Below are 24,127 nucleotides of genomic sequence, written 5' to 3'. Positions count from 1 at the left end.
TGAAATACCAGAAAATATTGAAGAAGTGCTTCAAGACTGGAAGGCAGAAGAAAACACTGATAAGCAATTTGAAAAGACCAAAGAGCCTGAGATTGGAGCGAATGAAACAAATGAAGTTATTGAATGGACTGAATATGAAGGACGCCAAAAAAAGATTTGATTTTACAAGCAAATCGGGACTGTAAATAGACGTACAGGTAACCCCCACTTAACGCTGATAATTCATTCCGGAAAAGCAGAGCGCTAAGTGAATCCACGTACTTGTGATGTATTTGTGAGTTGCGGTCGGTGCCATAGGATATTTCATCAATAATAAAGGGTAGTGAAAAGATGCACAAATGTCGGTAAAAATATTTAATATTCAAGTATTTGTAAATACAAAATATTCCGCATTACATATGTACATAATTATGTGGTAACTACTTACGTATCAAAATTAAAACCATGAATTTAATTGATCTAAATTGATTTTAATTGATTTAATTTAATCACAAAAAATGTGTCAATTTTGGGTTGTACTTTGGCCCTCTTCCTGGTAAACTAAAAGGGGTTTTAATTTTAAATCACACGGAGCGTTACAACCCAACAATAAAGTCAACTGATCCTTCGCTGCTTTGAAACTTGGCATGTTTTTTGCTTCTTTCAATATGAAACTTCTTTTAGGCATTTGTTTCCAAAAAAGTCCTGCTTCATTTATGTTAAAAACTTGTTGAGAAGTATAACACATAATACCCCTCTTAAATAATTTTAGCAAGTTATTTTTTGAAAGTTTTGGCTCCTTGATCTGCACTTGCGGCTTCTCCCTGGATTTTAAATCTATTCAACCAGCCCTTCCTAGTTTTAAATGGTTCCACATTTTTTTTTTTTTTTTTTTTTAGGTGAGTTTTCTTCTGATCATCATATAGGCTAATCTCTTTCTCTCTCTCTCTCTTTTTTTTTTATTATAATATTTAACTTAACTGAATTCTGTATTGGATATTATCTTCAATAAAATTAGTTAGTCTTTCCATTTCAATCCTAATAGCCCTAGCCCTAATTGCTTGCAGTGGAACAGTTGTCTTTCCTGCTGCTAAAATTAATTCTTTATTTTTTAATAATTGTTTTTACAGTTAAATTTGCCAGTCCTAAATTATGGCACACATCTGCTTGTGACAGGAATCGATTTGCTTCAAATCATCTAATTTAATTTTCAAATTCATTCTTTTTCTTACATTTGTAAATCTTCATACTGCAATCCAGACGTTGCTTTTTCATTCTTATCCCCCATTATTACTCTTCAAAAATGTAACTGCGTTGGTTGCATTAATTATGATACAATGTTTGAGTAAACTGTCCATTACGCACGATGTCTAATACTGTACTGAATGATGACTAGACTTCGGATAAATGCATATAACGCAAATATTACAAGCAATATACTTGATCATTTTTTAAAATGTTTATCTCGGAACTATGTAACAAGTCACTGTACTGAAATTAAATTAGCATGCGAGAAAATTTCACTGAGCGTGGGAAAAGTTTTAATGCTGTTTTGCTATTCATTTTCAAGCTATCAACTCCATGAAATTAAACGATTTCGTTAAATATGCCAAAAATGCAACCATTATAGTGATTTGTGACAGCGTTATAGTCAGATATGGGTTATAATATAAGAAAAGCATTATAGCGAATTAGCGCAAAGCAAACCACATTATAACGAGGGCCTGCTGTATTAAAAAATATTACTCATCTTGAGGCATTTTCATTATTTTTTGATGAGGAAATCATAAATCTTACTGTAACAGAAACAAACAGATATGTCAAACAGAAAATTCATAGTACCCGGCCTTAGCGGCAGAGTTGTCTAAAAAAGTAGGTTCCAGCAATTGCTGATGAGATAAGAAAGTTTTTCAGGCTTCTTATGTGGATGGGACCAGTAAGATTGGTCCCATCCACATAAGCAGTATTGCATCTTGCTGGTCAACCAAACCTATCTATAAAAATAACTTAGTAACAAAAATTATGTCTCACAACAGATATGAATTGTTGTTGCACCTCATTCACTTTTCATACAATTAACTCGCTATCCCAAGGAACCGGCTCAGTAAAATACAACACCTGATAGATGTTTTGTAGCTCAAATATCAGAAAATATTTTTCCCCGGCCAAGATTACATCACTGACAAAACTCTTATTCCTTGGAGGGGCAGGCTGATATTTCGACAATATATACCAAATAAAGCTCACAGATATGGAATCAAGCTGTTCAATCAAGTTATGTTCCACCGAATGATATACCTGGTCAAGCAAGATTTATTCTTCAAAATAAATCTGAAAATTATATAAAATCTGTAGGTTTAGCTGCAAAGGTCTGCGAAGAATTATCGCAAGGACTTCTAAATGAAGGTCGCACCTTGTACGTAGACAATATTTATACTAACTACAATCTGGCATTATCATTTCTTCATCAAAAACTCACACGGTACGTTATGAGCCACTAAAAAATTTATACCCAAAGAAGTCATGTATTCAAAGCTAAATAAAGGGAAGATGATTGCCAAGGAAGAAAAAAAAAATGGAATTATTGTTCTAAAGTGGTGAGATGCTCGAGATGTCAGACTACTAAGAACAAAGCATGCCCCAGAAATGGTTGATGGACTCTCTACCAGTAAAGGAAGACGAAAAGAAGCCAAACAAAAACCACTTCCTATTCTAGCATATAATAAGGGAAAAGCAGGCATTGATGTGTAGGATCAAATGGGTTCGTATGCCACAATGCTAAGAAAGGGGATAAAGTGGACCAGAAATTAGTAATAGAATATATACTTGGTATATCACTTGTCAATGCATATGTGATATAAAAGAGTGCCACACAAAAACAAATAAAAATAAGCAGAAAAACAAATAAAAATAAGCAGTTTTTTTTTGGCACATTTGTTATGGATTTGCTAAATATAGAACAGAAAGAAACGTGAAAAGCCAAAATGTGGTAACACTCATATACTAACGACAAAATTCAATGCAAACAACAGGAAAGTTAGAAGAATGTGCATTTTTTGTTAAGCAAAACTGAAAGAGTCGGAAGGAAGATTAGTTGCAGGCAGAAAGGAGGAAACAGCTTCAACGTATTGCCCAGACTGCATTTGTCAGCCTTTCATGTGTTTGGAGTGTTTTAGACAACACCATATATCTTCATATTTTTATAATTATAAAATTCATAATAAAGAATTTTTAAAAAATTACCAGTTACTCACTTATTTTTTCTCATTGCGCCATGCAAATTTCATCACATGTATCACTGGAGGCCACGCTTTTCAAAAATAATGTAAATTTCCAACAACTGTCAGCGCTGTATAGCCGATGCAGCTCCCACTGAAACAGTGGGTGTCGGCAATATATGTCCGACAGAGTGCCTGAAAAACCTAATGGTATCAGACATATATGGCTGAAGCGGCAGTCAATGTTTGTTTGTTATTTGGTTTTTAGGAGCATTAGCAACTAAGGCCATATTGCTCCGGGGATATGTGGAAAGGTCATTCCCTGACCTTTCCACATCCTCAGTATTTTGGTGCTCATGGGCCCGAACCCCAGTCTAATCAAGAAGCGTGTGCTACGCACTGCTGCTCCTGCCCACCTGGCTATGGAGGCACCGCGGCAGTCAACATGTTAATGTAGATGCAAAAGATATTGTATAACAACAGTTGTTATATGTTAGCTTTTGACTTGTCAATAATAAATTAACACTAACAATTTTGGTTGCATGGATTTTGAAACATCCTGAACCATACGCACTGTCATTTGAGATAAACTGTTATTAACAGTATAAGATGCCAACATCTCTGTTTTTTCAATGAATCTAACACAGCCAATGTTTTTTTTTTTGGGGTTCTAGAAAAGGTCTGAACTGCAGGGTGAGTGGTTTAATTCCTGGAATCAGATTTCTTAGAGCAGCAACCGCTTTATGTATAGGAGCATTGTCATGGAGGAAGCAAAACACGTCATGTTTCACTTTATGGCTCCCTCTTAAATTTTTGCGAACAGCAGCGTCTAAGCATCTCCGGTGATTGTTTTATTTCTGTAGCATTGTAATCTATCAAAATAATTTTTGATATTCTCCATGATCCAAATTTTTTAGGCAGTTTTCATGGTGTTTCCCCTGCATGGACTCCTGTTTTGTTTCTTGATCCCAGTGATGAATCCATATTGATTCACAAAACAATTCTTGAAAGAAACCTTCATAATCTGCATCATGCATCTGTAAATTTCCTCACAAATTGGAGGAAAATTTACAGATTTATGATCACTGTTTCTGAAGAGGGTGAGCACCCTTGGAATCCAGCAAGACCTACCCTTTGACATGGTCAAGTGTTCAAGGAGGATGGTTGTTATCAACCTCTCAGAATTATTATATTCTCTGGTAATCACTTTAACATGTCTGTGCTTGCATAACCACATCTTCGTTTTTTTTTTTTTTTGGCACATTTGTGGAGTTTTCATGACCACTGATTGTCCTGAGTGGGGTGTCATTCTGTGGGTTCTTAGCCCCATTTAAATTACTTTAACAAAATTTTTTACCTGGTATTCAGAAGGGGCAGCAACATCATCATATACAGCTTTCCAATTCCCTTCTTTTTTTGATGATGGTCTCATGCTCCAATTTTCACGACACCTGTGTTTTCCTTCAGAATGGCTACTTTAAATCTGTTCTGTTCTGTTCTTCCTGATTTCATTATTAAACTGGTCCTGCACAAATAAGATGCAGACATTTATGAGACTGTGATAAGGCTATTTTTTTTATATATCAAGCACATTTATAGTCAAGATAGTTAACTTATTGAATGCCCCTCATATTTTGCTTTTGCTAAAAGAGTTTTATCTATTTGGGCAATGCTGCTAGATCCTCCTCCTAACTGAATGGGTTCCTGCAGTAACTGTAAGAGATTTTAATGTTAAAGTAGCCAGATGTCACACAGATATGATAATCATCACAGTTCCATGGTGTAAACTTACATGGTCACAAAAGTTTTTACTAGTTTTAGTTGTCCAGTAATGATACACAACATAATGGCGAGACAAATCTTACTTCCTTTAAAATAACTGCCAACTACTACTACTACTATTACCAAGTTAACTTTTTTGTACAAAACTACACATGGAGAAAAAACAAAAAACAACAACAAAAAAAAAAAAACCTAATATCATGCTTTCTTGTTTCACTAATATGCAATTATGATTGCATGTTAACATATTGTAAAAAAAAAAAAAAAGAGCACTACTTTTCTTGTCTACACAAATGTTGGACAAGTTCAAAGCATTAATATTTGCACAATTCATTTCAGATGAAGGCTGCAATAAGCAACAGATACTTGTGAACACTGCAATAAGAAACAAGGGTTACAAAGAACCATAGAATGCACTCATATCAGGGCCATAGAATATACCCAAACCAACTAACAAATGTTATCAGTGTAATCGACCCAATACATAATTTTAAATATTTGCACCAGGGTCACATCACAGCTCATAGCAATCTAATGAACAAACATTATTAGCATAATCCACAGCTTGTGATTAGTGCTTCCAGTGCTCCGTTGAAGGGTAGGAGACGGTTACAATGCCAACATAAAAAATAGTGCTGCAATGAAATAAAAAAAAAAAAAAAAAATTCAAATTTCTTGATCTCCACAAATGTGATTTCCCCAAAGAAGTGCTGGATTACTGGGAAATATTTTTAAGTTAGGAGTACAAAAATGGAGGCAACATTACCTCCATTTGTCTTCTGAGAGTTGGCCGCCTCCGTAGCCAGGTGGGCAGGAGCAGCAGTGCATAGCACACGCTTCTTGATTAGACCGGGGTTCAAGTCCGTGACCACCAAATACGGAGGATGCAGAAAAGTCAGGAAATGACCACCGCATATCACCGGAGCAAAATGGCCTTAGTTGCTAATGCTCCTAAAAACCAAATAACAACAACCTTTGAGAGCTGATAAGAATCAAGCAGCATAATTTGTATAATTTCAGTATTTGCAGCAGTATAATTTGTGCTCCTTTTTATCCAGGGGTATCATAGGTGTAATCAGGATTTTGAAAAGTACAGTTGCAGAGTGCAAACACCTGACAGGAAATTACATATTATACCCCCCACCCCTGTGAAAACACCCATAAAAAATAATGAAAAATAAGGCGGCTTATTTATTGCATTCTATTTATGGTTGTTATTTAATGTATTTTTGCATTACAATCTCTACTGATGTAGAGATTGTAATGCAAAAATAGTTCTCTTATGTCTACATTAGGGTAGCCATTTGCCATCTGTGAATATATTGAGAAGGTTGGCTTTGCCCAATCAGTTGTAGCTGTGTGCTAACAACAAGAGGACAACCTCCTGCCAAATGGCATGCAAATTGATAGTGTATGATGTTTGAGAATTTGCTGCTGGTTGGAATCTGCCTACATTCATAGCAGACTGTTGAATGAGAAACAACAGGATTTCACTACAGTGGCCAGACATCCTGTTTTTGGGTGAGATGTCCCACTGTCCTGACAAAGGTGAAATGAGATGCTAGATAGTCCTATCTTTTTCTAACAGTGACACTTTATTAGAAGTCACATGAAAATGTCACATGATTTTTTTTTTTCATGTGACACATTTTTTTAAGTGATATTTTTTCTCCTCCATTTTATTAGATCTGATTGCACAAAAGGAAATAATTGTTATAAATGCTTATAATCTTTCTTAATTATAATACAGTTGGTTTTATAAGGTGTAATATATATATGGTTAAACTTTCAGGCTAAAAGTATTCAAAGAAAACAATCATAATGAAACGTTCATTGATTTGACATCTATTACCAACACACAAGAGTCTGTAATACACAATGGTTGCTTAATTCAGAGAATAGTCATCTGTGACTGAAATATACAGTTATCACTGTATGTTTCTAAAACAGCTTGTGTTGCAATCACATGCTTGAAACACCCCATTCCCACCTTTCTCCCATCCCTCCCACTTTTTCCTTATCCATTGACACTGAGAATTCCCACACAACTTACAGAGTGATTAGGGTATTCTCTTTCTTGCTTACTTTCCCATTCTTTTGCACACCTTTCCAAAAATGTACCCAACCCTCAATCCCTCTTACCTCAGCATGATTATTGCATTCCACAATGTTTTCCAACTTCCATCATCCCTAACTAAGTGTGTATTAAAATGAACGTACTACATTTCTAATATAGTTAAATCATTCCAACATTGGTTGGTGTATAAAAGAATTCATTACTGTCTTACTCCTCACCTCTGAGGGTTCTTCATTCATTTTCTTTAAATTGCTCAACTGATCATAAAAGATGGATATATGTATATCTAATATATTCACTGCCTTGGTCAATTTCATATAGTGGATAAAGGCATCATACTGATGTCGAAAGCTTCCTTGTTTTCAGTCACTAGTTTTCTTCTTCTTCTTCTTCTTCTTTTTTTTTTTATCACATTTAAAATCTAATAGGTTTATTTGTACAATTTCAGTGTAATAAAATCTTTTTAATGTTGGTTCATGTATGTATGAAGTTACATCATATCATATCATATCATATCATATCATATCATATCTATTCTATTCTATTCCCGACTTACAAGGGTTCTTCACTTATTTTATTTAAAAATTTTCCAACTGTCCAACTGATATATGTTAATAATACATGTTAATAATTTAAAATGACAAGCCCAACTGATCTGAATTATTTCCTAATCTAGCAGGTTCCCCAGAGGTTTCTATTTAAATATTTTTCTGTTATGCATACATCTGTATCTTTTGTTACAAACAGTTATAATCTTTGAATATAAGTTTTGGAATATAAATTTTTTTTTTTTTTTTTGACAGAATTATGCTTCTATAACAATCAGTTTATAAAGAATTCATTTAACTTAACAATTTATTAAATGAATTAAATGTATTACACTCATTAAATATTAAACATATCTGTATTCTACTATAAAAATAAAATTCAGTTCATCAAAGAAAACCACAAAAATCTGAATATTTAATACATGCTTGAAAAAAAACTAATGTGCATGATAAAAGTTAAATATTTACCATCTTTTGGCAAATCTGGTAAATCTTCATCTAAGATATCCTGTTAAAATATAAAAACCAATTAGGAGGAAAATTTGTACTATTAGAAGGAATAATTGGTATTATTCCTTCTAATAATGTTAGCTAATTACAAACTTTCTGACTAACATAAATTTACATATTTTCTGTTATGCAATTTTTGTATATTCTATAGATAACTCATTAAGAATCCATTTACATAAAAACAGACTTGTGGAAATATATATTAACCATTATCACATGTTATTAACAGATTTATTTAGTGTTAACTACTGGTATTTATTTTTCTATTTTGCAAATATAAGTATAAGTAGAACATTGTTTAGAAATTATGATAAAATACACATTTTATCGCCAATTCTAAATTATTTTTGTTAATGAAAAGTAAATAAAGATATGCTCCTGAGCTTCATCTGAGGAATATTCATCTCATTTCATGTTTGTACAAGTTTTCTGGCATGCTTACTGTTTATTTGCCCTTGATAAAATATTACAAATGAAAGCCAGTCACAAATAAACAGTTCTATTTAATACTTTCACCTGGATGATAATAGAAGAGACAGAAATTGAAACAATATGAACTAATTTAATTAATATATGAGATAGCAATATGAGATTTAATCATAGTAACCAAATCTCATATTGCTACCCAGGTCTAATGCCTGCATATGGAATATACGTTAGACTTTATTTAATAAAAAGAATAAGTAAAATGCAATTTTATGTTTGTTTGGAAAATAACAAAAGCAAATGAAACAGATTTTATTACATCTCAACATAAAATGAAGTAAATCTATATAAGATTATGGGGGACAAAAATAATGCCACATACTGGTTCAAAGACATCACCAGAAGATGTCAAAAATAATAGTGACATTCATAATTCTTGTAAATTGTTTCAGAGGTAAGTACACAGATCTACACTGAAGACTGCTTAGAACAATGTGTCTGTTAATGTATAAATTATCTTGAAATTTTCTTTGTATGTGCTGCCATCGCTTATCTGCATTTCCAACTAGCTGGAGACAGTTTATAAAATGGAGCTTGAAACCAGCTCTGAAAATTGGAGAAGATCACACCTGTTGATTTCTAAACTGTTGTTGATCTCAAAGCCAAGGATCTTTTATCAGACAACAGGAACTTTTAAATTCACACAATCTTGAGTGCTGTCAAGCAGCATCTCAAAATAAACAGATACTGCTCAAAACCAACCTGGGAGAGTTTGAAAGCCATAAACTGGCAACACCATCTTTGATTTGTGGTTTGGTCAATTCTCTTCTTGTAGGGTATATTAAATTTAAGGTGACTCTGTCGAATAATAGTATGAAGAATTGTTTTAAGATCTCAACATATGTGGTGGAATTTAGATGCACATCAATGAAAATTGCAACCACCTAATGTTTAACCTGAATAATAAATAACTCAATAAAAAATAAAGAATTTTTTCAAAATCGGTATGCAAAAAAATAAAAAGTGCAGGATTATACTACAAGACACTGAGAGTGAAAGAAATTATTTTTAGAAGTACCTGCAAAAGTATGTTAAAGCTCATTGAGGTAATAATGTCTTCTCTTCTTTAAAAGAATTTATGAAATAAAATGAGAAAGGATTTTATTGGCTGGGAAACCCCCACCTCATCAAGAACAACAGGGCTCTATTATCTGAAAAAACTAAGGGACACAGAATTTCAAAAACTTTAAAATCTGCCACAGGACTGGGTTGAAAGACTGAAAGCAAACCACAATCAAATTTAGCATTTTAGCATTAGCAGAAGCATATGATGCAAGAAAGCAAGTTTATACAGAATCAGAAAAAAAAACCAAAAAAAAAAAAACCATCCATTCACTCCAAATGTTTGTCTAGTTCTTTGAATTTATTTAAACTGTCAACTTCCACAAAACAACAGATGGAAGTTTGTTCCAGCAATCAACCACCCATGAATAGGGCAAATTTCCGCACATCTATTCCACAAATTTCTTTCCTCAATTTGAATTTATGTCCTCTCAGGCAATTAATCTTGGCAACAGGAAGAATATCATTAGCATTGAGCTTCCTCAAACCATTCAAGGCCCTATACACATCAAACAGATCACCACGCAGGTGGGACACTGCAATTTGCAGAACTTAAGCCTTTCTTTGTAAGAGCAACCCATTGTTCTCGTTGCCAATCTTGTTGCCCTTCTCTGAATTCGTTCCAGCTGTTCTACATTCTTTCTAAAATAAGGCCTCCATATCTGTACACAGTACTTAAGGTGTGGTCTGACCATTTCCATATACAAGGGGATAATCACCTTTTTATCCCTGCTAGCAAAAATTTCTGTGTATCATTGACAACACACCATGAGCTACTCTTGCAGCCTGTCTGCAATGAATGTGCATTTTCAATCTGACTGCACGATTACCCCTAGGTCTTTTTCATTCTCCACTATGCTAAGTGTAGGTCCATAAAGTTGATATGTTACTCTGGAGTTACTACTACCCACATGTAGTACTTTACATTTGTCAATGTTAAACTTCAGTTACCACCTCTCTGCCCATTTGCTCAATTTCTCTAGATCCTGTTGCAATAGCGCACTGTCATTAGTGTCATTAACAATCCTGTCAACCTTCATATAGCGTGCAAACTGGGATATTACGCCTGATATCATCAATATCATTAATAAATACAGAAAACAAAATAGGTCCAACACTGAAGCCTGGGGGACTCCACTAATAACATTAGTCCACCAAGAGCAGTGTCCATTAATTACAACTCTCTATCTTCTTCCACTCAACCACCCCTTAATGCAGTATGGCATTAAGGGCAAATTGCCCTTAATGCCAAACTGCTCCAATTTGTACAGCAGTCTTCCATGTGCAACAGTATCAAAAGCTTTCCTGAAATCCAAGTATATATCAAAATTATTTTTTGCATCTAGTTCCTTTGTGACCACATATTATCCAACCAAATTGGTGAGACAAGACTTTCCCTTAATAAACCCATGCTGTGTCTGAACTATAACTGCAGTCTTGTCTATATGATCCTGCAGTGCTTCTTTAATCAATCAAGTACTTAACCAAAGAAAGCATTGTATATAGTGTGTTAGTAAGGATTTCCATCATATTCAATTTCAGAGAATAGCTTTAGTGATTTTATTAAGTTCTATCTTCCTAGTAGTTGGATACTCTGGAAATTTCTATTACAAGGAATATTCTAATTTTTTTTGATTCATCATCTCTCTCTCTCTCATTTTAATTTTCTAGCTAAGCTGGGGAACATAATATTCATGTTTACAATCTTACTAATTTATTTTTATATATGTATAAATATATACAGGGTGGCCAAAAGTCATTTGATTTTGTCATAATTAGTGAACTATATAAACTAAAGTCTCTCTCTCTTTTTTTTTGCTTTATTTCAGTTAACTATAAAGACCTGGAAAATGCATTTACACTGGATTTCCGAAATAGCTATTCAATTGTAAAGGCTCAGTTCACTTTGCATAAGAATCATGATGCATATTGCACCATCAGAGCATATCAGGTGTGTGAATAAATTTCAAAAGGACAGTAATGCAGACAATGCCTCATGATCATGTCAAATGAGCGCTTCTCATATATCCAACAATATTGCTAACATTCATGAGTCCAACGCAAACAGTTTGTGCAATTCACTGAAGCACTTCTCACAGGAGGTGCACATTTTACACGTTCACTGTAATGAACTCTGATTGACAATTCAGCACACGGGCTATTCTTAGATGACTAGCACTGGTGCAGACAAGTCACATAGTTCCTTTAAAAAAATTTTTTTCTTTCCCAACGTACACGCCTCGAGTCAATGTCCTCCATTTTGATAACAAAGAGAAAAGAAGTTATTGTTCTAGTACCTGAAAAATACATTCAGTTTCCTGGAAATCCTCATCACTGGAAAATTGATGCCAATGCAGGTGTTTCTTCATGTTTCTTAAGAGGAAATAATCACTATGGGTAAGTTCTGTATTGTAGGGTAGATGGTTTAACTCCTGAAATCTGCAATCTAAATTCTCAGATTGCAGTAGTTGCTTTATAGGACTTCTGTACCAGAGCATTCATAAAGAAGCAAAATGCTTCATATCAATTTCCCTTTTCTTCGTTCCTTCTTTCCATTTTGAGAATAAAAAAAAAATTGAAAATAGCAGAATAAGCATACCCAGTGATTGTTTCCTATGTAGTATGTAGTCATAAAAAGAATTCCTTCTATATCCCAACAAATGGTAGCTAAGACCTTCCCAGAAGAGGGTTGTTCTGAATTTTTTGAGGGTTGGTGACTTCTTGTTTTTTCACTGCATCTACACCTGCACCGGTAGTAGTAGTAGTAGCAGTGGCATTTGATGCAAGAAAGCAAGTGTATGAGCTTATGCAGCATCAGCCAAAAAAAAAATCACACCATTCCCTCCAAATGCCTGTCCAGTTCCTCCTTAAATTTATTCAACCTATCAACTTCCACAACGACAGATGGAAGTTTGTTCCAGCAATTAACCACCCGCTGGCTAAAGACAAATTTCCGCACATCTAATCTACATCCGTCTTTTCTTAATTTGAATTTATGCCCCCTTAGGTTCGTAATTTGAACAAGTGGAAGGATCCCATCAGAATTCCGCGTGCTCAACCCATTCAAGGCCTTATATACCTCAATCAGATCACCGCGCAGGTGCCTCGTCTCCAGCCACTGCAATTTGCAGAACTTAAGCCTCTCTTGGTAAGAGGATCCCTTCATTCCCCTCACCAATCTTGTTGCCCTTCTCTGTACACGCTCAAGTAAATCTACATCCTTCCTAAAATGAGGCCTCCAGACCGGTACACAATACTCAAGGCGGGCCTGACCATTGCCTTATACAGAGGGATAATCACCCCCTTTTCCCTGCTGGCAAAATTTCTATTTATCATTGACAAAACCACATGACCTGCCCTAGCAGCCTATCTGCATTGCTCAGAAAACTTCATATCTGACTGCACGATTACTCCCAGGTCTTTTTCATTTTCTACCACCTTAAGTGTAGTACCACACAGTTGGTACGTTTTTCTCTGGGGTTACTTCTGCCCATATGCAGTACTTTGCATTTGTTAAGGTTAAACTTCAGTTGCCACTTCTTAGCCCATCTGCCCAAATTATCTAGATCCTGTTGCAGTAGCACACTGCCATTACTGTCATTAACAACCCTGCCAACCTTTGTATCATCTGCAAACTTCGAAATTAAGCCTGATATACCTTCATCAATATCACTGATAAATATACAAAACAACAGTGGACCTAACACCGAACCCTGTGGAACTCCACTAATAACATTAGTCCAAGAAGAGTAGCACCCATTGATTATCACCCTCTGTCTTCTCCCACTTAACCATCCTTTTATCCATTGTAGCAACTTACCCTTAATACCATTCTGCTCCAATTTGTACAATAGTCTTCCATGCACAACAGTGTCAAAAGCTTTCCTGAAATCCAAATATATGATATCAAAATTATTTTTTGCATCCAGTTCCTTTGTAACCACATCATAATATCCTATCAAATTTGTCAGACAAGACTTTACCTTAACAAACCCACGCTGTGTCTGAATTATTGCTGCAGTCTTGTCTAGATGATCCTGCAATGCATCTTTAACCAGTGACTCCATTATTTTACCCTGAACAGAAGTTAAACTAACTGGTCTGTAATTACTCGTGTCACCCTTCGATCCCCCTTTATGAATTGGGGATACATTTGCACATCTCCAGTTCGTGAGAACCTCCCCTGAGTCCAAGGATGCTCTCATAATTATGGCTAAGGGTTTGCTTAGTTGCTTTGCTGCCTCCTTTAATATAACTGGATAGATCCCATCCACCTCAGGTGATTTTCTTATGTTTAACTTCAACAATTTCTCCTCCACTTTGCTTTCAGTTATTAAAAATCATTAAGTATCCTGCTACAATTTGATAACCTTCTGCCATTTTCAAACCTTAATAATTCCTCATGTGTGAATGTAGATGCAAAATATTCATTCAGTTTGTTTGCTATCTGAGCAGGATCATCAACGGTTCTAGATCCCACTGATGAATCCATTTTTAATCACTTGTTACAATTCTTTAAAGAAACCCCCAAGGATGCATCATGCATGTGCAAATTTTCCTCACAAATTTGAGGCACAAAAATGAAATGAAGTAAAAAAAATGAAAAATGAAGAAAAAATCTCCTGTACTCTTTTTGAAGAGGTGTGAGCATCTTTGGTAACCAGTGAGAACTAACCTTTTGACATGACCAGGTGTTCATGCAGGATGGTCACTATTAGCTCCACAGATATATTACACTCTCTGGCAATCACAGACAGTTTAATATGTTTACTCTGCATAACAATGTCTTCAATTTCACCTCTAGTCATCTGTGGATTCTCAACCCATTTAAACTACTTTTATCAAAATTTTATCCGGCACCATATAATTAATATATAACAATGGTGGGTCCCACCATTAATCGTAGTGCTGGGACCTGCATTCACCCTATTATCGAGGGCCATGGTTTTACATCACAATGGGAGGTGACAAGTTAACAATATGACTGCTATACTTTACAGCAGCAATACAGAGTCTGATGGTTAATGTCTTACATTTCTTTTAATCCCTCTCCTTTTTCCTTTCATTTTTCCTCTGCTACACTCAATTCACAGATATTGATTGTCTGTGCATGCATGGAATTTTCCTTTGTAATATATATTTGGTTCACTGTCACTGATCTTATCTTTATCAAGCTGAAGAAGAAGTCGGCTGCTTTGAAAACTTGTCTTCTATACATGTGTTAGTTTTCTGACAGCACCAGGGGTTTTATGTTTTAGCACTTTTATTTAGTTGTTTTATTTTATATTTAAATTGTATATAATCCATTTTATTTCTTGTACGTAGCCATGATTTTAAATTCTTGTACATATTTATACTTTATTAATAACTTCTAATTTTGCATCATCATTTATTTTAATAAACTATTTGAAGCCAGTAGAAGCAATATTTTGTTAGTATAGGCCATAGAGTTTGACTTCTGTGGTAGCAAGTCGCGCTGTCTACCGTTAAGGATACAATTCAGGACCAACTTGAAAATAACAGTATCTTGAATTGATCCAGTATAGTTTCATTTTCATTAAGGGGATATCATGCCTCACCAATTGGATATTTTACTATTAAGTAGTCATTAAATAGTTGGATGCAGGTAACAATTTTGACCTTACATACCTTACATAAACTTTAGTAAAGCATTTGTTTTAAGTCTCTGTTATGGAAGATTGCTATATAAACAGGAGGAAGTTGAATTTGCTAGTAAGATCCTATGCTGGGTCACAAGCTGACTAAAGGATATGAGACAAACAGACAGAGGGCTATCGTAACTGGTCAGTCTTACTGGTACAAACAATCTGATTGAAGTTCCTGTGTCTTTTCAAAATTTTCATCAGTTTTCACTCTTACTATATGGTGGAATGAGAAATCAGGATTTCTCCTGATTTTCATAAACGTTATTGACAAGGGTGTCTAAGGGATGCTGTCAAAGTTTTCCAATGACTTTAAAGTGGGAGGGTGATTAATAATTTCAGCCAGGTTACTTCAAAAAGATGTGGATCAGTTGCACATATAGTCTGAAATGGCAACTCAAGTTTAATGCCTCTAAATATAAGGTTTATTACACATTTGGCGAACAGAAATCCTGGAGTTATGGTTGAAAAGTGAAGTGATAATGGAGAGATAAAAATAAAAATAACCATAAAGATGATATGACATTTGCACCTGAGTGTGCAAAGCAGCAGCAAAGGATACAAAAGTTTATATATGTGAGGTAGAATTAATGTCTGTTAAAAAGTGCAAAGATGGATGCATAAATTACACAAAATTCCAAAACTAATAGGATAGCAGAAATTGGAGATGTTATATGTGTGAGAAAGAATGTGAATATCCTAAGGTTATGATATGGTGAATTAAGCAAAATTATAGGCCAGATTGAATAGCCAATTAGAGAGAAGGGAACTGTTAAGCAAAAAATGATTAAATTAATATAAGGAGTATTAGCCAGTATCATATATGGGTGGGCAATTTTGGTTACAAGGTCAAGAAAGGGGTAGAGCAATTATAAAATTAAAATCTGATGTTAGCTAAAAGTAAATATTGATATTCAGGTATTTCATCAGTGGACACTTGTCCATACCTGTGGAAGAAAAGCAAATTTAAGAATAAAACTGAGTGAGATAAAATAGGAGGTAAAGCGGTATAACTTTCACAAAAATATAGACAAGGTAGTCCCAATGCAGTGTATGTTTTATAACAAAATAAATTGAGGTAAATTAAGAAGTAAAGTGGTACTAAGATTAAAATAAAAATAAGTGTTTACAGTGCAACCTAGATGCAAAAATAAGTTGTTATAAGTGAATGATGCAATTTAGAATAAATTAAGGACAATATGTATATAAAGTTAGGGATGAAAGTATAGACAAAAAGGTGAAGATAGCGAGAGAATAAGTACAGTAGAATGTTCGTATCACTCTTGCATTGCACTAATAGTTATATGAACAGGAAAAATGGAGAAGTAGTAATGGAGGCATGTGATGCAAGACAGCAAGCATATGAGCTTACGTTACATCAGCCAAAAAAAAAAAAAAAACCCAATTTCACACATCCATTCCCTCAAACACTGTTTTTTTTTTCTGTTAGTTGTTGGCGCATCCGCTTCTGTGGCCATATTGCACCTCCCGAGGTTTTTGCATTTTCTACTCTGATCCAAGCCCAAGGAGGGATTCGAACCCGCGACCTTTGGGTTGCCAGGCAGGCACTTTACCCACCCGGCTAGCCCGGTCAGCCCTCAAACACTGTGTTACAGATATTCACAACAAGGTCTACAGATTCAGATGGCTTGCCAAACGATGCACCTTCATGTCACAGAGCCCGAGTACATGCTCCAACATATATACCGGTTTCTGCAGCCAGTCATCACCTACGAATCTGAAATCTGGGCATCGACAACAAAAACCATTGCATCTGATGAGTACCAGTTTCTTCGCTGGGTGCTCTTCAAGCATCAACTTCCACCCTTTGCACACACTTCGGATATTACCAAACTACTTAATTACAGAAAAGTCATGGAATGGATCTTCGCCCTCTGCTTACTTGTCTCAATTAAAATGATAGTGGATGAAATCAATGAACCAAGTTTTTGGCAGATATGTAACTGGAGGATCACCCCAAAACCATTAAGGGCCTTCCCCTCTCTGCAGTCTGTGATGTGGAGGCTCAGGATAGGAGATTCTTGCCCATGGAGATGCTCCACAATGTCCAGGAGATGGATATTGACCACAAAAAGTTCATAGAGGACAAATCCTACAGAAGATGCATCATGAGGGAACAGCTTTCATCTTCAGGTGAGTGACTGCCATCATTTTTTGCACCACAGTGTTTCATCGCGGTATTATGAAAAAAAAAAATTTTTTTTTTTCACTTCCTGTATTAATAATTTGTTTTATGTAATATTTTCTGCATTGGTTAATTTTTATGAATTTTTATGTTAAACCCCTAGCACTGTTGCTGTTATGGGCACTGCATCAGGCATCCATGTACCTGGTCATTGATTGCAATACAGATATCATTCATTCATCATATAATATTACATACGTACATTATAATATAAACTCTAAAAGGAAGGGGGATGAATCTGATTGGTCCACTTGATATCGATGGTTCGACTGTTGATGATCCTGCTCAGATAGCAAACAAACTGAATGAGTATTTTGCATCTACATTCACACATGAGGAATTATTAAGGTTTGAAAATGGCAGAAGGTTATCAAATTGTAGCAGGGTGCTTAATGATTTTGTAATAACTGAGAGCAAAGTGGAGGAGAAATTGTTGAAGTTAAACATAAGAAAGGCACCTGGGGTGGATGGGATCTATCCAGTTATATTAAAGGAGGCGGCAAAGCAACTAAGCAAACCCTTAGCCATAATTATGAGAGCATCCTTGGACCCAGGGAAGGTCCCCACGGACTGGAGATGTGCAAACGTATCCCCAATTCACAAAGGGGGGGATTGAAGGGTGACACGAGTAATTACAGACCAGTTAGTTTAACTTCTGTTCCGGGTAAAATAATGGAGTCACTGGTTAAAGATGCATTGCAGGATCATCTAGACAAGACTGCAGCAATAATTCAGACACAGCATGGGTTTGTCAAGGGAAAGTCTTGTCTGACAAATTTGATAGGATATTATGATGTGGTTACAAAGGAACTGGATGCAAAAAATAATTTTGATATCATATATTTGGATTTCAGGAAAGCTTTTGACACTTTTCACATGGACGACTATTGTACAAATTGGAGCAGAATGGTATTAAGAGTAAGTTGCTACAATGGATAAAAGGATGGTTGAGTGGGAGAAGACAGAGGGTGGTAATTAATAGGTGCTGCTCTTCGTGGAATAATGTTATTAGTGGAGTCCCACAGGGTTCGGTGTTGGGTCCTCTGTTGTTTTGTATATTTATCAATGATATTGATGAAGGTATATCAGGCTTAGTGTCAAAGTTTGCAGATGATACAAAGGTTGGCAAGGTTGTTAATGACAGTAATGGCAGTGTGCTACTGCAACAGGATCTAGATAATTTTGGCAGATGGGCTAAGAAGTAGCAACTGAAGTTTAACCTTGACAAATGCAAAGCATCTGTCAAGGCTAGAAGTAACCCCAGAGGAATGTACCAACTGTGTGATACTACACTTAAGGTGGTAGAAAATGAAAAAAGACCTGGGAGTAATTGTGCAGTCAGATATGAAGTTTTCTGAGCTATGCAGACAGGCTGCCAGGGCAGGCCATGGGGTTTTGTCAATGATATATAGGAATTTTTCTAGCAGGGAAAAGGAGGTGATTGTTCCTTTGTATAAGGCAATGGTCAGGTCAAGCCTTGAGTACTGCGTACAGGTCTGGAGGCCTCATTTTAGGAAGGATGTAGATTTACTTGAGCGTGTACAGAGAAGGGCAACAAGATTGGTGAGGGGAATGAAGGGATCCTCTTACCAAGAGAGGCTTAAGTTCTGCAAACTGCAGTGGCTGGAGACTAGGCACCTGCGCGGTGATCTGATTGAGGTGTATAAGGCCTTGAATGGGTTGAGCACGCTGAATTCTGATGGGATCCTTCCACTTGTTCAGATTACGAACCTAAGGGGGCATAAATTCAAATTAAGAAAAGACGGATGTAGAATAGATGTGCGGAAATTTGCCTTCAGCCAGCGGGTGGTTAATTGTTGGAACAAACTTCCATCTGTCGTTGTGAAAGTTGATAGGTTAAATTGTTTGTTTGTTTGTTATTTGGTTTTTAGGAGAATTAGCAACTAAGGCCATATTGCTCCGGGAATATGCGGTTGTCATTCCTACGCATTGCTGCTCCTTCCTATCTGGCTACGGAGGCGCCAATAGGTTAAATAAATTTAAGGAGGAACTGGACAGGCATTTGGAGAGAATGGTGTGATTTTTTTTTTTTTTTTTTGGCTGCTGCTGCATAAGCTCATATACTTGCTTTCTTGCATCACATGCCACTACTACAAATAGTCATTAGAACTGACCTGGTCAAAGTAAATTATAACCAAATTTATGTTTGACAAAATGAACAACAATATTGAAATTGTAGTTGATAAAACAGACAGGGATACTGTTTTTAATTAATTTTTTGTAAAGCAGTCGTAGGGCATTTGTGAACAATAAATAGTTATTGAATATGTTAGCAAGTCTGATAATTTGAGTACATATAATATTTTTATGTACTTTGTTAGAAATATTGGAGTTCCAATTCATAAATGATAAATTTATTTCTTTTATCAAATAAGTCTATACTATGTTTGTTTGTTATTTGGTTTTTAGGAGCATTAGCAACTAAGGCCACATTGCTCCGGGGATATGCGGTGGTCATTCCCTGACCTTTCCGCACCCTCCGTATTTGATGGTCATGGGCTCAAACCCGAGTCTAATCAAGAAGCGTGTGCTTCGCACTGCTGCTCCTGCCCACCTGGCTACGGAGGCGCCCTATACTATGTGGAAGAGAAGTATTGCTGAGGGTAACATTAAGGTCAAGAAAATTGGAAGTATGATTAACTGAGTTCTCTTTATTCAATATAAGTTCATTAGGGCATATTGCTTTAGCTATGGGTTCAAAATTTATGTTTAAAACAAGGATGTCATCTTCATATTGAAATGCTAAAAAAGTTATGATTAGGGTTGCTAATCAGTTCTCAAATAATCGGTTCTTACATAAACTGACCATTGGAGTACCAATGGGTTCTCAGATTTCCAGTTTAGTTTCTACTTTATTCTTACATAGAAGTGTAAGAATAAAGTAGAAACTAAACTGGAAATTTGAGAACCCATTGGTACTCCAATGGTCAGTTTATATTGAAACAAACATACATAGAGCTACCAATAGAGCTTTTATCGGATCATCAAGATCATCAAATCTGCTCATCTTCACAAAATGTATGGGAAACCTTATAAATCACTTGGAATAATGTTAGCAAGGACACTTATAAAATTAATCACCAGAGTGCCGAGTCTATGTAATGCAGTAATAAAATTTTGTGATTAAAAAATCAGTATAGGTATTAATCATTTCAATATATTTTTGCTGCAACTTTTTCAATCCTAATAGAAAATCTTAAAATACTTTGTAGTTTTTTTTATTAAACCTTTCATTATCAGAGCTAATTTCAAAAAAAATTAATGAAAACTGTTGTCATACACTAGGATTCTAAACTTAAGGCAGGAGTGTATGTACAATTATAAATAATAAGCAATGTAATGCTTATTTTAGCATACTACACATAGAAGCGTGCTAGTAATGTCGACAAAAGTGATACTAGGCAATCTTATTGTGTGCAAGAAATTTATTGAATTTCTCCACAGCACAATTGTTATGCTTCTTATATTGACTAAATCAATGTAACATGTCTACCCACGAATGTATACCACAACGAAATTAAAAGATTATTAATATTCTACACAATGTTAATAAAATACTGACAAATTTAAATACCGACATGTTCTGTACTTGAACAGATATTTCAAACCTGATTAAATCTAAACAGATGTATTTTGGGCCCTTGAACTTTGAATTAATGAGTATATTGTAACATTTTACTGTACAAACATGATCCCCCCCCCCCCCCCCACTTCATAGGACTGATCATGGAACAAGAAGAAAGGAATGATAAAAGTGGGAAATGTAATGGAATTTACTCCATTTTGCTATTTTTATTGCAATTGCCAACAAAATCAATTCAATTGAAAGATTAGCCCAAGAGAAACAAGATTTTTAGAGAATTCATAGAGAGTACAGTAATGCATGAATTAATAACCGCCAATTGGAAATATGCATTGCTGTGAATGCATATTTCCATTAGCTTCTGTATTTTACTCATAACATTGGCTGTCTCAGACAACATCCTCTTCAGTGATGAAGAATGGCTCCACCAAAAGCTATATTAATTCCCAGAATAACTAAATATGAACATAGCTGCCAACTTTTGGCTATCAAAAAGCTGGAAATTAGGTAGAAAACAGGGTATGTTGTGGGAAAAAAAAAAAAAAAAAAAAAAGAAAAAAGAAAAGGTTTTCTGCAAAAAAGCAGTTCTTCCTGAAAAAGAGGAAACCAGGAGATTTTTTAGAAAAAGCAAGAGGTTTTTAAATTCCACACTACACTAGAAATTAAGTTTCACTGGAAAAATACCCATTTTATGTTATTTTATTTATTTATTTTTTTTTTTGTCCTCGCCATTTTTCCTATTTTATATATATATATATGCGGTCAGCATTTTTACTGTTTTTGGCATGAATTTTTTACGACCGGATGCCCTTCCTGACGCCAACCCTCACCCTTTATCTAGGCTGGGGATATACAGTGGTCATTCTCTGACCTTCCACATCCTCCGTATTTGGTGGTCACGGGCTCGAACCCTGGTCTAATCAGGAAGCATGTGCTATGCACTGCTGCTCCTGCCCACCTGGCTATGGAGTCGCCCCATTTTATATTAAAATACAGCTTAGAATTGTTTACTAGTACAGTATACTTTTAAACATTAGTTTACCTAACATTTTTCTGTTTGGATTGTCTCTTAGACATCAATTATGACTGTTTTGAGAAAGGTACTGTAGGAGGTTTTGCACATCTTTAGAAATATTAGTAAAAGTTTTGCTCATAACAACAGCCCTATTTTCTAGACTTGACTGTCAGGAGCATTTCCAAATGCTTCACCAGGAAGAGAAGATCTAAATTCAGTTTTTATTTTTCTCACTTGGCTCATTCACACTCAACATTTTACTATGAGGAATTGTTAAAATGCCAAACATGGGATAATTTGTTATATTTTAAGCTTCTTTCTTGTGCATTTGTCAGCTTTCCTACAACGGACCACTGTACATTAGACCTTTCCTTTTTCATAACTGCATCATGTAGGTTCTCACATTAAATTGAAATAACAACCACAAAATATAATTTCTTCATATACAATAATACTGAGAAGTTTCTGGAAACTTTTCTTCTCTGCAAAACTGATTTGCTTCAATTTGGTTTAAAAAATTTGTTCTCAAAATAGAATGGATGATAAACTGGTTCCCCAAATATGATTTTATTTAAGTTAAAGTTAAATAATATTTAATTTAAGGCTCTCAGTAATCTAGTTGGGCAACTTGCCATCTATGAATTCTGCTTGGAGGTAACTTTTGACTTCTGTAAGGAAACATTCTTTGGCCTTTGAAATTCATGATGGAAAGTCAGATGGCTGCCAAACAAAGTCTGCTGTTCAAAAAACTCATTCATAAAATCATACAGTTTTTGCTATGAGTGCATAAAATATTTGAAGTTGTAACATTTCGTTGGTTTGTATTAGCATAAAAATCACCTCAATGGCACAATGCATAAACTCACATTATTTTATTATTTTTTTTTGACTGTATGTACAAAACACCTTACAGTAAAGTTTTACCAAATCAACCAGTTTTTACATGCAATACATTGTCTCTAAACTTCTCTCTTTGGTCATTTTTAACTGTGAATGACAAGAAAGGCAGTCTTCAAATATGTTGAGGCTGTCACAGTAATTCTCCCAGGTAGGACAAGCTAAGCTTGCTCCCTGGGAATCTAAAACAATGATGGAACTGATATTCAGGTAATACTTGAGTCAAGCGGATCAAATTTAGGCAAAGTCTAGTCATTCTGCAACAACCAAATCCCTTGCTTGCACCTTCATGATGGTGGAAGTGTTAGTAACATTGGGTATAATCCCAGTGTGCAAATACTGAAAAACAGCACCTAGTATACTAGTGATGATCACCCAGGTGTGAAGCAATGTAAGAAGAGAGCAGGGTGTGATGTCCATACCACATGGAGGAATGCTGCCCCCTCTACATTGCCAGGCAATATTAGGTAGTATATGACTCTCATTGACTAGTGCAATACCACCACTTTGCTTATTGGAGGTTTGAAGTGATGAAACCCATATTTAGTCTCCAGAGCAAACCCCCACCTCTTTATCATGTAACATGACTGATATCTGTTATGGTAATGAAGGGTGTTGTGGCAAGACCAAATCTTCCTTACATTTCGACGATACAGCTGTAAAATGGCATTTGTAGGCCAACCGCTAGATAGTCCACTGGACCAAACCTATTTGTAACTCTCTAGGAAGCATCTGGATTGGCTAGTGTATAATCTAACTGCCTCTACTCTGCCAGACAGTGAATGGAGGGAGTCCGAGTAGTGAGTATGCAAGGAGCACTGTCAAGACCATGTTATGTTAAGGAGCTAAGTATATACTTAGCTCCTTAACATAACATAAAGCATTTCCTCTCCACCTTTTCTTACTACTGAATACAATATCAATAGTCATACTAATAGAAAAACTTATTTGAGAAAAAATCTAAACCTCCCAAACACGTCCCTGCTTGTTTCACAAATATATGTGTTTTCAGTTCCAATCTCTATGATGTCCATTTCCACTTGCAGTCTGCCAAGCCCCACTTACTTTTTCTGACAGAAT

General features: G+C 35.4%; 1 protein-coding gene across 5 annotated transcripts in view; it reads right to left on the bottom strand.

Moving 5' to 3' along the window:
- Positions 1-24,127, bottom strand: part of Upf2 (UPF2 regulator of nonsense mediated mRNA decay) — a 695,457-nt gene that overhangs the window by 435,327 nt on the left and 236,003 nt on the right. For all 5 annotated transcript variants that reach the window (XR_016547840.1, XR_016547841.1, XM_090387842.1 and 2 more), the window contains exon 15: positions 8,073-8,112. Coding sequence is in view for 3 of the 5 variants with exons in the window: in XM_090387842.1 (XP_090243968.1) it covers positions 8,073-8,112 (40 nt within the window). In the remaining 2 variants the exon portion in view is untranslated. The remainder of the gene's footprint in view (positions 1-8,072; positions 8,113-24,127) is intronic.

Source organism: Mastigoproctus giganteus, chromosome 13, assembly GCF_048544385.1.
Source record: "Mastigoproctus giganteus isolate SK-2022 chromosome 13, ASM4854438v1, whole genome shotgun sequence".
Taxonomy (NCBI): Eukaryota; Metazoa; Arthropoda; class Arachnida; order Uropygi; family Thelyphonidae; genus Mastigoproctus; species Mastigoproctus giganteus.
Note: the sequence above shows the minus strand (reverse complement) of the source record. Positions and strands in the feature narration are given on the sequence as shown.